The following is a 15,863-nucleotide window of genomic DNA, read 5'->3' on the forward strand; positions in this document are numbered from 1 at the left end:
AATTTATAATGTATTCCGTTAGATTACTCAAATTAAGTAACGTATTCTAAATACGTTGATTACTTTTGGAATACTTCAAAATCGTCTTGCTGAGCCCATTTGCCTGGGTCACTCTGAATGTACGCAAATGTGAGGGCATTGCGGTCGCGACGCACACTGATGTAACGTCGCGACCTTCTTCAGTATGTTTGTCAGTAAAACACATTCCTGACAGAGTCCTGTCTGTTGTGTGTCTCCTCTGACATTGCTATTGTCTTGTGCTGTGTGGCAGGCATATGGAGCAAATAATAAAACAGAACAAACACACAAATCTATTTTTAAGGACAGTAACTGTATTCAGAATACCACCAATTTAAACTGTAACTGTAACGGAATGCAGTTACTCATATTTTGTATTTTAAATACATGTATTCTGTTACTCCCCAACCCGGCTCATGTATAATGGTTCCATGCATTATTTCAGGGCGACCAAGGCCAGAGAGGCGTGATGGGTGAGCCTGGACCTAATGGAGAATTGGTTAGTATCAGAGAACACGTGAAGGAGTTGATACAATGATCTCAGATGAAGAAAATGAATGTTGATTTAGCATCATATTGTCTTGGTGCGATTATGGACTAAATGCGGTTTTGTTTTCAGGGTGTTCAAGGCCCAAGAGGAATCACAGGTCTTCCAGGTCCCAAGGGAGATGGTGTAAGTGTCCCTATTGGGGCTGGGCAATATATTGATATTATATTGATATTGATATCGTGATATGAGACTAGATATTGTCTTTTTGATATGGTAATAATATGGTGATACATGTTTTCTTTTCCTGGTTTTAAAGGCTGCATTACAGTAAAGTGATGTCATTTTCTGAACTTACCAGACTGTTCTAGCTGTTCTATTATTTGCCTTTACCCACTTAGTCATTAGATCCACATTACTGATGATTATTTATCAGAAATCTCATTGTGTCAATATGTTAAAGCACCAATAGTCAGGGAAGGAAACCCTGCCTTTGCATTTGATTTCAATCACTCATCATTTGACTCTTGTTTTTGACATTTTTGACATTTTGTTTTGTTTCGTGTCATCACGTGCTTTGACTTACAACTTAGCCCACTTCCACTTAGGCCAGTGGTTCACAAAGTGGGGTCCGGGGACCCTCCAGGGCCCCTTGAGGGGGTTCCAGGGGGTCCCCAGCAAAAAGAGGAATACTTTATTTTCACTATAATTCCATCCATAAGTAACACAATGCCAGAATGTATGACTATTTTGGTCATGGGGTTCATACCCTTTCTGTAATAAAAGCTCTAAAAGCAAAAATCGTATCAGATGGGGGACTCTGGGATAAGAGATCTTATCAAATGGGGGTACATGGTCTAATTTGTGTCAGTTTAGGGGTCCTCGATGTGGAAAAAGTTCAAGAACCTTGAACTTTGTAGCAAATAGGATATTTTCAGCCTAAAATACTGTGATATGATTTTTAGTCCATGTCGCCCAGCCCTATCAATGACAAATAAAGCTTTGGGATCCTAACCAGTTGTCTTTTTTATAACCAGGGGTTACCAGGTGTGGACGGTCGCGAGGGTATTCCTGGGATGCCTGGAGGAAAGGTACAGCATCAATTCTCATACTTAATTAAAAATAAACACATTTCCGTTTGGTATAGTGTTACTTTTGTCATCAATTTTTTTATTTAGTCTTAGTGTCCTGTGTCAAATGTCCTTGTTAGTTTTGATCATATTTAGTCAACCTCTTCCTGTTTTTATTTAGTCAAAAAAAAGTCGGAGTAGTTTAGTCTCATCTTAGTCAAAGAAAACTGTAACTATTGTTTCTATAGAATTTCCAAAATGGCTGACTTTCTCTTAGGAGTATTGTCTGCTTCTCAGCACTGTCTCTGCCTGTTCCTCTGTAGGGGGGGCTCGGGAAGGGAGGTGCTGCTGGAGAAGTTGGGCTTCAGGGACTTCCTGTAAGTATGACCTTTGACCTCCGGGCATTCAACACTGACTCTGACTGGATGCACCTGACCAAGCCGCTCACAAGATACAGTATCACCACATGTGCATCACAGTACCAGGCAGCAGTCAACAGAGTTGTATAGTCGCGTTTATGCTGTTATTACATAATAATACAATTTCTAGAGCTTCATTTCAAGGGAATGCTATTACGGTACATTTCAGTATTTACATGTGTTTACACTCATAGCTTATGCCCTGACACATCAATTACTGACTTCTTCGGCTAGAAGTTAGAGAGCAGAGTTTCTTCAGCCCCTTAATCTGTGATTAGTCCGATGAAAAGCACTATATTGAGAATCAATGGGCAAAGATGAAGTGCTGACTGTGCCATAAGAGCCATTGAAAGCCATTGAAATACTGAGAACAGCTTTTATCCAATTCAACTCAAACAAACCCAGCCTCCTTTACGCAGCACAGCTCTCTGCAGTTTCACGACTTTTTGAAATGTCTACTTGACAAGCAGACGTTCCTCTGAAGCTGACAAGTCATTTGATCCTGCTTCTTCTTGTATCTCCTCAACACATGTCTCTGTTTTTGCAGGGGCTGCCTGGCTCACCTGGACCCAAAGGCTCGGGTGGCACTAAGGTCGTTTGCGCTATCAGTGATCATTAAAAAAAAAATTTGAACAGTTAATCGTCAAAATCTGAGACTCACTTTGGTTGTTTTGGGACAGGGAGATGCCGGTCTGAAAGGGTTCCTTGGCACAATGGGTTCTGCTGGCAAAGTGGTGAGTATGAACAACATTTATGAAGTACGGTTCTGATTGGGGCATCCGGGTCATGCGGCGGTAGGTTCCCTGTCTAGCAGGTTCGAGCACCCGTGTTGCCTCTGGCTCGGTCGGGCATCCATACAGGGCTGGCAAATGCGGGTGGGAAGCTGGATTAAGGGTATGTGTCCTCCTGCTCACTGCACTCGTGCCTCCTCTGGTCGGTCGGGGTGCCTGTTCGGCGGGGAGGGGAACTGGGTGGAATACTAGCGTGATCCCCCCCCCATGCGCTACAGTACGTCCTGCCGGTGAAACACCTCGCTGTCAGGTGAAAAGAAGCGGCTGGCGACTGCACATGTATCGGAGGAAGCATGTGCTAGTTTCTACAACTCTCCCCAGATTAGCAGAGGAGGTGGAGCAACGACCGGGACAGCAGGGGGGAAATTGGGGAGAAAATGGAAGAAAAACCTATAAAAGAAAGTTGATAAAAACAAAAACAAAAGAGGTAGGCTACGATCCTGACTGATGTCACTGACTGTTTTGTGTCCGGTGTGTCATGGTGTCGTGTCCTTGTCACCCCACAGGGAGAGCGAGGAGAACAGGGACAACTGGGACCCGTCGGGCCCATCGGTGGACCTGTAAGTCTTATTCCTGTTTGAATCTTCTGGTTTTAATTCTATTTGTTCATTTGAGCCACTTTCGCCCTCTTATCATTTCCTCTTCCGTCCTGCAGGGAGATGTAGGAGAACAAGGCCCACTAGGTGCAGCCGGCAAGCCAGGTGCCAGGGTAAGTTGTTCACACAACTTGGAGCACTAATGAGATCAGTCGCTAAGACAACAGCAACTTCACTTCACTCTCTATGGTGATACTCATCATATACTGTACATGTATCTATATATCATATATATATGATGATACTCAAAGGATCATTTTCATCTAATTTTCAACCCACATGTGTCTTAAAGGCTTCATATACTTCCGTGTCATATCTGATAGAGACTAAATGATAATGACTGAATCTTCATTTTTTTGGGGTGAAATTATCCTTTAACACATTGACTGCCAGACGTTTTTTTTTGCTGTAGATAGCTTCTGCCAAGCCGTTTTTTGAGGATTATGGCTCATTTTATAAGAGCCGAGGATTCGTTTCAGCTTGGAGTTTGTGAACATACAATATCTCAAAAGTACTAATAGAATGTGTACTTTCTCTGTCTAAAAGAGTTAGTTTGTAGAGTTAGTAGTTATGTAAGCATTAGCAGTTGAATACAGCATGGTTTTAGCGTGAAAAAGAATATTCAGAGATAAACGGCTTTTTGTGAAATTGGATGGAACTGTCACTTTAACCATTCATTTTTGGCTCTCTCTCTCTCTCTCTCCCTCCCCCTCTCGCTCTCTCTCTCTCTCTCCCTCCCTCTCGCTCTCCCTCCCTCTCTCTCTCTCTCTCTCTCTCTCTCTCTCTCTCCCTCCCTCTCGAGTTGCTTCAACTCCGCCCTCCGTGGGCGGACAAGCTTGTCACCAGTCAGTGCTTTGCTGCTCTCCTGTGCCTGTCTGGCCTGTCTGCACGGCCGCTGTTTGAGGAAGTCGGGGTGGACTCGCTCGTTTGGAGTTTTGGTTGAGAGAAGCTTTTGCGATTCTGGTCATATTTATGCTGCGTGTTTCAAAGTGTGTTCCTCCACCTGTTATCTATCACCCGATCATAGTAGATCGGCTGAATCTATTATGTAAATTTGCAATCCCGCATCGCCAGCAATCAGCGCGAAAAGGAGAATGGCTGGGCTGAGAATGGCTTGACAAGTTAAAAAAATGCTTTCCTTTCTCTAGCGAGGAGAGCACTGTTGCCACTTAGTGGGTCGGTGGAATGGGTTGTAAACGTTCGGTGGCTCCAATAATTATATAAGAGATGTAAAAGGCTTAGATGCACAACCCACCGTCAAAAAAAAAAAATCGATGCCAAAAACGTGTAAACACGTTGTTGGCAGGGAACAGCTGGATTCTGAAAACGTGTTCATACGTTGTTGGCAGGGAATGTGTTAAGAAGGCTGCAAAAATAATATTTTCCATCTACTCATAAAACTCTATCAGTGTGTGTGTGTGTGTGAATAATATCCAACATTTATGGGTGCTATGCAGTAATACAAAAGATACATCAAGAATAGGTAGAGAATACACAAACCAGGCTGAAGCTGCCAAACTATAATTAGCACGATGCTATAGAGCTGCCTGCAATGATTAATTGATTTGTTGTCAACTATTCAATTAATCGCCAACTATTTTAATAATCAATCGGTTTGAGTAATTAAAAATAAAATCAAAATTCCCTCATTCCAGCTTTTTAAATGTGATTATTTTCTGGTTTCTTTACTCCGACAGTAAACTGAATGTCTTTGGATTCTGGGGGGGGGGGGGGGGGGGGGGGGGGGGGGGGGGGGGGGGGGACAAGACATTTGAGGACGTCATCTTGGGCTTTGGGAAACACTGATCGACATTTTTCACCATTTTCTGACATTTTATAGACCAAACAACTAATCGATTAATAGAGAAAATAATTGGCAGATGAATTGACAATGAACAGAATGGTTAGTTGCAGCCCTAAAGAAAATGACAGAACCAAGGAGGGAAGCTGAGGCCTCAGACTGTGAGGACCTGAAGCTGAGGCCTCAGACTGTGTGGACCTGGCTGGAGGCCTCAGACTGTGTGGACATGGCTGTGTGGACCTCAGACTGTGTGGACCTGGCTGTGAGGCCTCAGACTGTGTGGACATGGCTGTGTGGACCTCAGACTGTGAGGACCTGGCTGTGAGGCCTCAGACTGTGTGGACATGGCTGTGTGGACCTCAGACTGTGTGGACCTGGCTGGAGGCCTCAGACTGTGTGGACATGGCTGTGTGGACCTCAGACTGTGTGGACCTGGCTGTGAGGCCTCAGACTGTGTGGACATGGCTGTGTGGACCTCAGACTGTGAGGACCTGGCTGTGAGGCCTCAGACTGTGTGGACATGGCTGTGTGGACCTCAGACTGTGAGGACCTGGCTGTGAGGCCTCAGACTGTGTGGACCTGGCTGGAGGCCTCAGACTGTGAGGACCTGAAGCTGAGGCCTCAGACTGTGAGGACCTGGCTGTGAGGCCTCAGACTGTGTGGACCTGGCTGTGAGGCCTCAGACTGTGTGGACCTGGCTGTGAGGCCTCAGACTGTGTGGACCTGGCTGTGAGGCCTCAGACTGTGTGGACCTGGCTGTGAGGCCTCAGACTGTGTGGACCTGGCTGTGAGGCCTCAGACTGTGTGGACCTGGCTGTGAGGCCTCAGACTGTGAGGACCTGGCTGTGAGGCCTCAGACTGTGTGGACCTGGCTGGAGGCCTCAGACTGTGTGGACATGGCTGTGTGGACCTCAGACTGTGTGGACCTGGCTGGAGGCCTCAGACTGTGTGGACATGGCTGTGTGGACCTCAGACTGTGTGGACATGGCTGTGTGGACCTCAGACTGTGAGGACCTGGCTGTGAGGCCTCAGACTGTGTGGACCTGGCTGGAGGCCTCAGACTGTGTGGACATGGCTGTGTGGACCTCAGACTGTGTGGACCTGGCTGTGAGGCCTCAGACTGTGTGGACATGGCTGTGTGGACCTCAGACTGTGTGGACCTGGCTGTGAGGCCTCAGACTGTGTGGACCTGGCTGGAGGCCTCAGACTGTGTCGACCTGGCTGTTGTCACAGAGAATAACGTTGGTCCTCGACTACATCTCACATGGGAGCTATTTTCACAGTAAGGGGAGACAGGTTCACTGGTGGCCGTAAGGCTGAAAGAGCTCTCTGTTCCTCCGGCATTCCTCAGATAGACGGTCACTGATCAAAGATGTGCAGGGCATGGCGCACAAACACACCCAAGAAAATATGGAGGCGGAGCAATGCCTTGTTACCATGTTGCAAGTTAATTATGTGCACAATTGGCAGATACATTGTGGCACACAGCATATCCTAACCTTTATTTTATATGTTTTAAGACACTTTCCACCACATTTATCGTACATAGTCACTGTAACATTTGTAAATGTTCAAATGTACCTGTGCCCTTGTTTGTTCTAGCTTGTGCATACCTTTCTCTGTGTGTGAGTACTTTGAGAGCAAGGTAAACCATAGTCAAATTCTTTGTATGTGTACATACTTGGCAAATAAAGCTGATTCTGATTGAATGAAAAGCTACATCTAAGGTGTATTGCTAACACCCATAAATGTGTTTATATATATATATATATATCTCCCAGTATATTATGTCAGATAGGGATGCATGATACATGTATCTCGGCAATCATATCGGTATCGGTATGTTTTTCTTTGTTTTTTCAGACAGCTCAGACACAGCAAAGGGAAAAAGACAAAAACATACATACCAAGAAAAAGTGATTGCTTATACAGCAGAAAAAGGATACATTAAAGTAAACAAAAATTTAAATCCAAAAAACTAAACAAAACAAAGAAATACAAAAACATTTCCTCAGCCTATGTCATCTAACTCCAACCCTCACCCCGACTCAAAGTTTCAAAATATCGATGATCCGCCATAAGAGCAACGTTTTCGGTTATCGGTATCGGCCAAAATGTTGATATCGGTGCATCCCTTGTGTCAGATGTGTCCACTCAGATTATCATGATGATGTGCTTGGTGTGTTGCAGGGACCCACGGGTGACCTCGGTCTCTCCGGTCTCCCCGGACCTTCTGGCCTGCCCGGGGTGAAAGGAGAGAGGGTAAGAAGACACTGAACCTACAGATTGTCAGCTGCCTCTAGTGTGGTGCATTCAGATGCTCTGCTGCCCTGTAGAGAGGCAGATGTTCTGCTGCCCTGTAGAGAGCCAGATGCTCTGCTGCCCTGCGTGTAAACATAACACACAGTATTCTATAATCAATCAATGATGTTAGACATGACATCCACCTTTGCACTTCATTTCAAGTGAACTTTTTGAATGTTTCAGGGAGTAGCTGGAGAAGCAGGACCTAAAGGAGAGCAGGTATGAAATCCAAATTCAAAATGAAAAACAATGACATGATAATGACAAACAATCGCTGGCATTTATTTGTTTGGCTTTACAGATTTGCGACATGACTGTAAGTAGGTCACTTCACATAACTGATTCACAGACTCATCTATTTTCATAGGGGGAACAAGGTGCTGAGGGAAACCCTGGAGACAAAGGGGATCTTGTAAGTTGTTATGCAAGCGCATACACTATTCATTGCATGCATCTATTCAGCCTTCAGTCTCTTCACATCTCAGCATACTTTAAAGTATATCTTCACAGTAGCATCTCACCATACTTTAAAGTCTACCTGCTTGTCTCCTCTGTTTTCTCCATGTTCTCACAGGGTCAATCTGGAGAAGCCGGAGCTAAAGGAGCAGTGAGTTCAGATCTACACTCACCTGTCATCTCGATATCACTCCAAAGTATTTGTGTTTGGGGCGTCTGGGTAGTGTAGAGGTAAAAGCAGTCTCCTCCCACCGCAGAGACGTGGGTTCAATTCCCTGCAGCGGTACTTCCGGCTTGGTCAGACGTTCCTACAGACACGATTGGCCGTGTCTGCGGGTGGGAAGCCGGTGGGGTATGAGTCCTGGTCACTGCAGTAGTGCCTCCTCTGGTCGGTCGGGGTGCCTGTTCAGGGGGGGGGAAGGAATAGCATGATCCTCCCGCACGCTACGCCCTGCTGGTGAAACTCCTCGCTGTCAGGTAAAAAAGAATCGGCTGGCGACTGCACATGTATCGGAGGAAGCATGTGCTAGTCTACAGCTCTCCCCAGATTGGCAGAGGGGTGCTGGGGCAACGACCAGGACAGCAGGGGGAATTGGCCAAGTACAATATGGGGAGAAAATGGGAGAAAATCTGAAAGAAACCTGATCAAAAAAGGGGGGGCAGGAGTATTAGTATTTTGTTGCGGTTGTGTGATATGTTGTGTGATATGTTGTGTGATATGTTGTGTGATATGTTGTGTGATATTTATCCGATCTTTCTGTCAAGCTTGGCAACCCCGGCGAGGTTGGCAACAGAGGACCTGAAGGAAGCCGAGGTCAGCCTGGCATCGAGGGGCCCCCCGGCAGCGCTGGACCACGAGGCATGCAGGGGAACAGGGGAGCACCTGGAGTCCGCGGGACCCAGGGTCCAGCCGTGAGTCCTGCACAAAACACTTGACTCCATCAGGATACACGTCACAACTGTCCTTGGGCAAAAGATTAGAGATTTGTGCACCCATCCAAGGCTTTAGGACAACAGGGCCTGAATCCCTACCAGCCTCCAGCTTAGGGGGATGCAGTTCTGCCTACGGCCATCAGTCAAACCCCAGCACAGATTCTACCTGCTGTTAGAATGACAGAAAACAGGCCTCGTCTTTCAGCTTGACTGCCATGCATTTGTGAAGTGTTTTATAAGCCCAAGGATGGTAGAATCATCTCTACCCATAGAGGTGCACGAGATCATTCAATTGAAGTGTAATTAAAATTGGCAATTAATTGAACTTTCCTAAGTCCCGCCCCTCGGTCAGAACCTCGGTAAACTCTCATGTATAGACATATATATGTGTGTGTGTGTGTGTGTGTGTGTGTGTGTGTGTGTGTGTGTGTGTGTGTGTGTGTGTGTGTGTGTGTGCTGTGTCAAACAAACGTTAGTATCTCAAAAACGAGATGTGGCATCGTTTATGTGTTGCCATTGTGAGTGAGAGCAGAAGTAGCTGAACGGTTTGATGTATAGCGTGTTTGTACTGTTCAAGTTGTGTGTTTTAAAATGTGTGAATTTAGTAAAAAAACAGTGAAGCTTGGACAATCAGCTAGAGTCAATTGACCTTTTTGCTCTGTGCTCCAATAACAGTTGAGCAAGCTTGTAGCAGCCTCTGGAGGCAGCAGAGAGTGCGTGATGTCACAATTCACTCTAGCAGACTTTCCACGCTGTACTCTTCACTAAATTCACACATTTCATAAAACTGTGACAGTTCACACAACTTGAACGCTACATATTACACAGCAAACCCTTCAACTACTACTGCTCTCATTCACAATGTCAAAATATAAACGATGGGATGTGTAGTTTTTGAGATATGAACATTTGTTTGACACTCTTGTTTGACTGTCAGCTGTAGGCTAAACATTTGATGTACTGTACATAGCAAAAGTAACTACAGGGGGCGTGACTTCGGATTGGTCACTTGTGACATCACGCACTCCAGGCTGGCTCCATTGGCTGCTACAAGCTTGCCCAACTGTTATTGGAGCACAGAGCAAAAAAGGGGCGGGACTTAGGAAAAGTCAATCTTCTCATGACAACAGCGCTATGGAATCTGGATGTGGATGTTCTGACAGTCATAAAAAAGGTTGTCATCTTTTCCTCCAGGGTAAAGAACCAAGCGATCAGCACATCAGACAAGTCTGCATGCGAGTCATGCAAGGTAAGGGATTGATAATACCTACTTTTTCTTCTTAGAACCATTTATCTTTCCCTTGTACGTCATTTCACAACTTTCATCTTTGCCAGAATGCCCAATTACACGACCACACGTTTAGTCACCCCAGTTGTCCCGTTGCTGTGGGTGATTACAGAATAATCTCACACTCGTAAGCAAAACATGAAAGCTGCTTCAGCCCTGGTTTATTTGATGGATGAAAGCCCCCACATTTCTCTTCTGAGCCTTAGAAATGTTCCCACTGAAGTCACCACCTCTGTTCTCTCTATTCTTTGCTCTCAATTCCTCACAACTCATGACTTTTTTATACCCGATGTGCTGAAAAATTAATTTCACCTTCAGCCGACCTGCAGTTCTCTGCTCCAAGGCAGCACAGAGTCTGCCTGGAGGAGAAGAAAGAAAGAAAAAAAGCTGCCAAGCAGCCATTGCATGAATTTTCATTGGGAAGCTGAAAACTGGAATTTTAAAGTGTAACTGAACCCCCCAAAACACCTTTTTCAGCTTTTAACCAATATATATGGCTTTTGGGGTGGTGTGTGAAGGATTCTGGTCAAAATCTCCACATTTGAGACCAATCTGTTACAAGTGTGCAAAGTGTATTATTTTCAGGCAGCAAAGTGCCCTCTATGGGTTCAAACCTGCTTTTTTTTGCCCTCCAAAATGCCCAAAATGTGGTTGTCTGTTATGTCACAGCCAACTCCCCCCTTTGCCACTCATGTGAAAAATGTTTTTTTTTCATGTGATCATTACTGTAGTTCACACCAGAGCCATAATAGGAGAGTTGCAACATCTCCATTCACTCCAATGGACCCGTTTTTAGCGCGAGCCCTTTAACAGCGCAAGGCATTGTGGGTAATCGGCTACTGTGGCTAATGTTAGTGGGTAGTTAGTTATGTTACATGGCAGTAGAATTCCACTGAATGACCGAATTGATATAACTTTTAACCATTTCGAGTAACACTGTTTCCATACGGACCAACGCTGGTGGTCCGTATGGAAACAGTGTTACTTAGCGTTGGTTAGTTGTTTATAACGTGGCTATATTTATAACGTACTCTATCTCTGATACTCTCTGATATAACGTTTTTCTTCTATGCGGGGAAAAGTGTCATGGCGGTTTATTTTTCCGTTCTGAACCAATCAATGGTCTGAATACAGCCAAAGAGTGTAGTGAGACAAGAGGAGGCGCTCTTATGCTTCTTTTCTTTGTTTTTTTAAATCAAGCAGCATGCCGTTTTGTCACATATATGGGGGGGGTTAGTCCCCCTTTAAGTGCAAAACACCATGCAGGAAAGAGCCACATGAGAAAATATTAGATCCTCTATACCGAGGAACCGAGGATATACATTTTCGGTCAATGATTGCTTGAAATGACGGGGTATTATGAACTTTCTGCTCAATTTACTGTGCTTCTATTGAAAAAGTTGGAAAACACAAAAAGCTCAAGAGGATATGGTGAGTAGACATTCACCTCGCTTTGTTTCACTCGGACGTATTGAAACTGTCGACGCCATGAATGCTGCCAGGGAGGTGTTGTTGTGCAGCGGCACGGCTTAGAACAAGTTAACAGCTTTCAAATCCCCCGGACGACACTTAACTGTAATGGATGAGATGTGATTAATGTACAGTATTGTTGCCTGTGCTTTTCTTTCCTCTGTGCTCCAACAGAACAGCTGGCTCAGTTAGCTGCTAGTCTCAGGAGGCCCGAGTCTGGCGCCGCTGGTCTACCTGGAAAACCTGGACCTCCAGGTTCTCCCGGGCCTCCAGGCGACAACGGCTTCCCCGGGCAGGCCGGCACCAGAGGGCTCCCAGGACTTAAAGGGCCAGCAGGACTTTTGGGCAACAAAGGGCCCAAAGGTAAAAATGCATTGATTCTCAAGCGTCTGTCCTTTGAATTGGAAATGAAGCTTAAAGCAGCTACGAGCAAGATTTTCGATTGTTATTAAACAGTCTAAATTTAATATCGATGCATCACATCTTACCTCTAATAGTAGACGAGACCAATGCAGAGTAGTCTCGCTTGAACCCCGAGTGAATCGGCCAGTGTCTCTGTCTGCGGCCGGGGCAGATCAGGAAGTGAAATGAAACGGTTTGCGGCAGCCACTTCGGCCATAACCACAAAATAACAAAATTACTTCCAAACAAACTGTTAGAATAAAACGAGAGATGTTCGCGAGAGTAGCAAGCCCCTGCATGGCGTTCTCCGTGTTTATGGTCTGTTGCTAGGCAGAGCGAAACGGCGGAACGCAGGCAGCTGCCGTAAACCGTTTCGTTTCACTTCCGGGTTTATCCGGCGCCGGTAGACAGATAGAGAGAGAGAGCCTGGTGACGCGAGGTTAGACAGACACAGACTCTATAATCATCAAGAGAGCAATCTCCGATTCACACGGCTTTGGTCTCAGCTACTATTATAGGTAAGATGTGATGCATCAATATTGTAATTATACTGTTTAATAACAATCGAAAATCTTGCTCGTAGCTGCTTTAAACCCCGAACATGTAGAAATCTACATGAAGATTTCTTAACGCTTTGATTCCTCACCGTCCCTTTAGCCAATCAGAATCGAGGAGGCGTTCCAACGTAGCCCACTGGACAAAAACAACCCAACGGACAGAAATCTATCCGTTTATAATTTTGTCCATTTTCTGATGGATCAGTCTGGCCGCCGTCTAACGAGTCACTAATTGCACCGCATATTTCACTTCCTATACAGTACATTCTCCACAATAAAAGCGTCCCATTCGTTTGTCAGGGGAAAGCTTTTAGTATGAAGGAGCTGCAGCAGAAAGGAGTTACATCCAGGCAATTTCATCAAAGTGACACGGTGCAGTAACAGGTGTTGAGGGCGCAAAGTGGGCATGATAGAGGCGCCCCTTCTCCATATTAGAAGTCAGTGTGCCATCAAAATGATTTAAAAACTGTTATATTCAGATCAAAATGATTTAAAAACTGTTACATTCAGGTAAAAACACAGTTACATATTGGGGCTTTAAATCTGAGGCTGGTGTAGGTGAATTTCAGAAATGTACGCCAACGTCCTCCATCGTTGCATAATGTGTGTGTGTGTGTGTGTCTGCTGCAGGTGAAATGGGTGACAGAGGTTCAAGAGGGCCCACTGCGCGAGGGTCCAAGGGTCAACCAGGACCTCCCGGCCTGCCTGGTCAGTAGAATTCGCCTTTTGAAGAACTGTTCTTGTTGAATCCGATTGTTTCTAATCCGATTGTTCCTAATGCATTTTGTTGTGATCACAGGTGAGCCGGGGAAGCCCGGTTATGGTCAGGACGGACGGGATGGAGAGAGGGGACCTCCAGGTGTCCCCGGACAGCCTGGTGTGCCAGGGCCTCCCGGAACAGCCGGCCCCAATGGCTACTGTGACCCCTCAGCCTGCAACCTCCAGGCGGGGGCTGCACACCTGTCTCTGGAGGACTCCAATCTAAAGGGGCCCGCAGGGAACTGAGAGCCACTCTGGCAGAGACAGAGAGACTGTTGGATACCTCCCCTCCCCAGAGCACATTGCTGCTCACCGTTTCTTCTCAGGGGCTACGACTTCTGGTGCCTTCCATCCACCAACCTCTCGTCCTGTGAGAATGCTTGGTGCTAGTCACATCTCCATCGGAGGAACTCTGCCTCATCCAATTGAAAAACACAAAACAATGTTTTTATGTGCTGCAAAATCCATCTTGGTCCGTTTTTTTTTATGTCTGAGAGATGTTCTGTTATTTTCAGAGACGTGTACTCGCATTTCTGAAAAGATACATCATGACTGGAGATGTTTGTTGGTCCCACTCTCCTTGTACACATGCCTGCATTTCCTTTTCTCCATTTATACTTCACACATCAATAAAAGCTCCTCCAGGTTTTCATAGAAGAATCGCAACAGCCCAAAGCCAATCAGAATTTGGATTTTGTCAAGATAAATTGAAGAAAATAAATTTTCAATTATTTTATGCTGTTTTTTTTTTTACTATGTACCAAAGATAAACCTGTTGAAACACCTTTTTCATAAGATCCTACAAACCTGACTGCCTTTATCCAAAATAAAAAGGAGAGGATGAAACTGACGTGAAGTCACACTGACTTCAGTGTATGCTGTAAATCTCTGTAAATTGTTTGAAAATGTGGTTAATTATATTTCCTACAAAACTGAATGAATGTGAGATTTTGTCTCATTGTACAGAGAACTAACAGAGTTTAGATTTGCATATATGCAGTGTTGGGGAAGCTACTTTAGAAAGCATAGCTTAGGAAGCTAACAACTACTTCAGCATGGAAGTATTTCGAACTACGGTAAAGCTACCCTGGGAAAAATGTAGTTTAGGAAACTATACAAGCTACGCAGAAAAAGTAGTTCAAACTACTTTTTTTTAAGTCCACAATGGAAATAAGCCTTTTGATTGATTGATTGATTAATTAATTAATTGGTTGACTTTACTCATGGATATAGACACAATAAAAGATGCAAACAATAGCATGTAAAACTGAAAAACACTTATTTCCAACATGGTCCCTGATGTTTTATTGTGTTCTCTTGTGTTGTCAACCTCAATGATTTTTTAATGTATGTATTCCTGCTGGGCAGTTGTATACGTATCTTTTTTCAAATCAATTAGCAAATAAATTCAATCAATCAATCAAGAATGGCTGGTTATTAACTTTACACATTTGTTTATTTAAAAATTAAAAAGATACTAAAATGCTTGAGGGGGCTTAACTGGGGCTTGGCAGATTTGTGAGGGGGCTATTAGCCCCACCTTGCCCCACTGAAGTGCCGTCCCTGCTCTGCCTGTTCCCTCTCTCTCTCTCACTCTCATTATATGTCTCTCTCTCACACGAAAGCCAGACTTCCTTCAGGTGCAATCAGTTAAATTCAGCTTGGAGGTGGTGGGTGGTACTTAAACCTTAAACCTTCTTTAAACCTCATATCACCATATCCTAAATCTAAAACCATATAGTCTCATATCACTATATCACATCCAACATCTAATTAGTCTCAAATCACCTACCATATCCAGAGGTGTAGTGCTATCTGGAGAAGTGGGGGAACGCCCCTATGATTATGGGGAACGCCCCCTCCCCCGGCACAAGCGCAGGACACACCCCCTCCCCCGGCACAAGCGCAGGACACACACCCTCCCCGGCACAAGCGCAGGACACACCCCCTCCCCCGGCACAAGCGCAGGACACACCCCCTCCCCCGGCACAAGCGCAGGACACACCCCCGCACCGGCACAAGAGCAGGACACACCCCCTCCCCCGGCACAAGCGCACACTAACCCTAGTTTTATAAAAACTGTGTGGTTCATCCGGGAGTCGAGCACCAGTCCTCATTATGAGAAGGCACACACCTTATCCATTAAGCCTGGGCTGCACTTTTTTCACATACTAACCCTACATTCATTTTTTTCCCTTGCTGCACGTTTATATATATATATATATATATATATATATATATATAGGCCTATATTTTTTTCCCCAAAAATTGTAGTTTGTAGTTTGAGTAAACTACAAAAAAATGCCCAAAATGTAGTTGAACTACTTGACTCACTACCAAATATGAATGTAGTTGAACTACCAGCAAGTTCCTGCAAAAGTTAAACTAAATAGTTCAACTAGGCTACATGTAGTTAACTACTCCCCAACATTGCATACAAATTTAACATATTTTCATTAAGTAAAATGAAACAAAGTGTCGAATCATCACTGCCAAAAGTGATTTATTCTGT

General features: G+C 44.8%; 1 protein-coding gene across 1 annotated transcript in view; it reads left to right on the top strand.

Annotated features, from left to right (window-relative positions):
- The window catches only part of col9a1b (collagen, type IX, alpha 1b), a gene marked incomplete at both ends in the record, with an annotated part of 32,902 nt that extends 19,305 nt beyond the window's left edge, over positions 1-13,597 (top strand). Inside the window, 17 exons of the mRNA XM_083658453.1 lie at positions 464-517; positions 638-691; positions 1,543-1,596; positions 1,899-1,952; positions 2,542-2,586; positions 2,675-2,728; positions 3,292-3,345; positions 3,441-3,494; positions 7,373-7,444; positions 7,670-7,705; positions 7,854-7,898; positions 8,061-8,093; positions 8,708-8,854; positions 10,070-10,124; positions 11,808-11,996; positions 13,223-13,300; positions 13,392-13,597. Coding sequence (XP_083514579.1) covers positions 464-517; positions 638-691; positions 1,543-1,596; positions 1,899-1,952; positions 2,542-2,586; positions 2,675-2,728; positions 3,292-3,345; positions 3,441-3,494; positions 7,373-7,444; positions 7,670-7,705; positions 7,854-7,898; positions 8,061-8,093; positions 8,708-8,854; positions 10,070-10,124; positions 11,808-11,996; positions 13,223-13,300; positions 13,392-13,597 — 1,284 coding nt within the window. The remainder of the gene's footprint in view (positions 1-463; positions 518-637; positions 692-1,542; positions 1,597-1,898; positions 1,953-2,541; positions 2,587-2,674; positions 2,729-3,291; positions 3,346-3,440; positions 3,495-7,372; positions 7,445-7,669; positions 7,706-7,853; positions 7,899-8,060; positions 8,094-8,707; positions 8,855-10,069; positions 10,125-11,807; positions 11,997-13,222; positions 13,301-13,391) is intronic.
- Positions 13,598-15,863: the final 2,266 nt, after the last annotated feature.

Source organism: Poromitra crassiceps (genome assembly GCF_964638095.1).
Source record: "Poromitra crassiceps genome assembly, chromosome: 22".
Lineage (NCBI taxonomy): Eukaryota > Metazoa > Chordata > Actinopteri > Beryciformes > Melamphaidae > Poromitra > Poromitra crassiceps.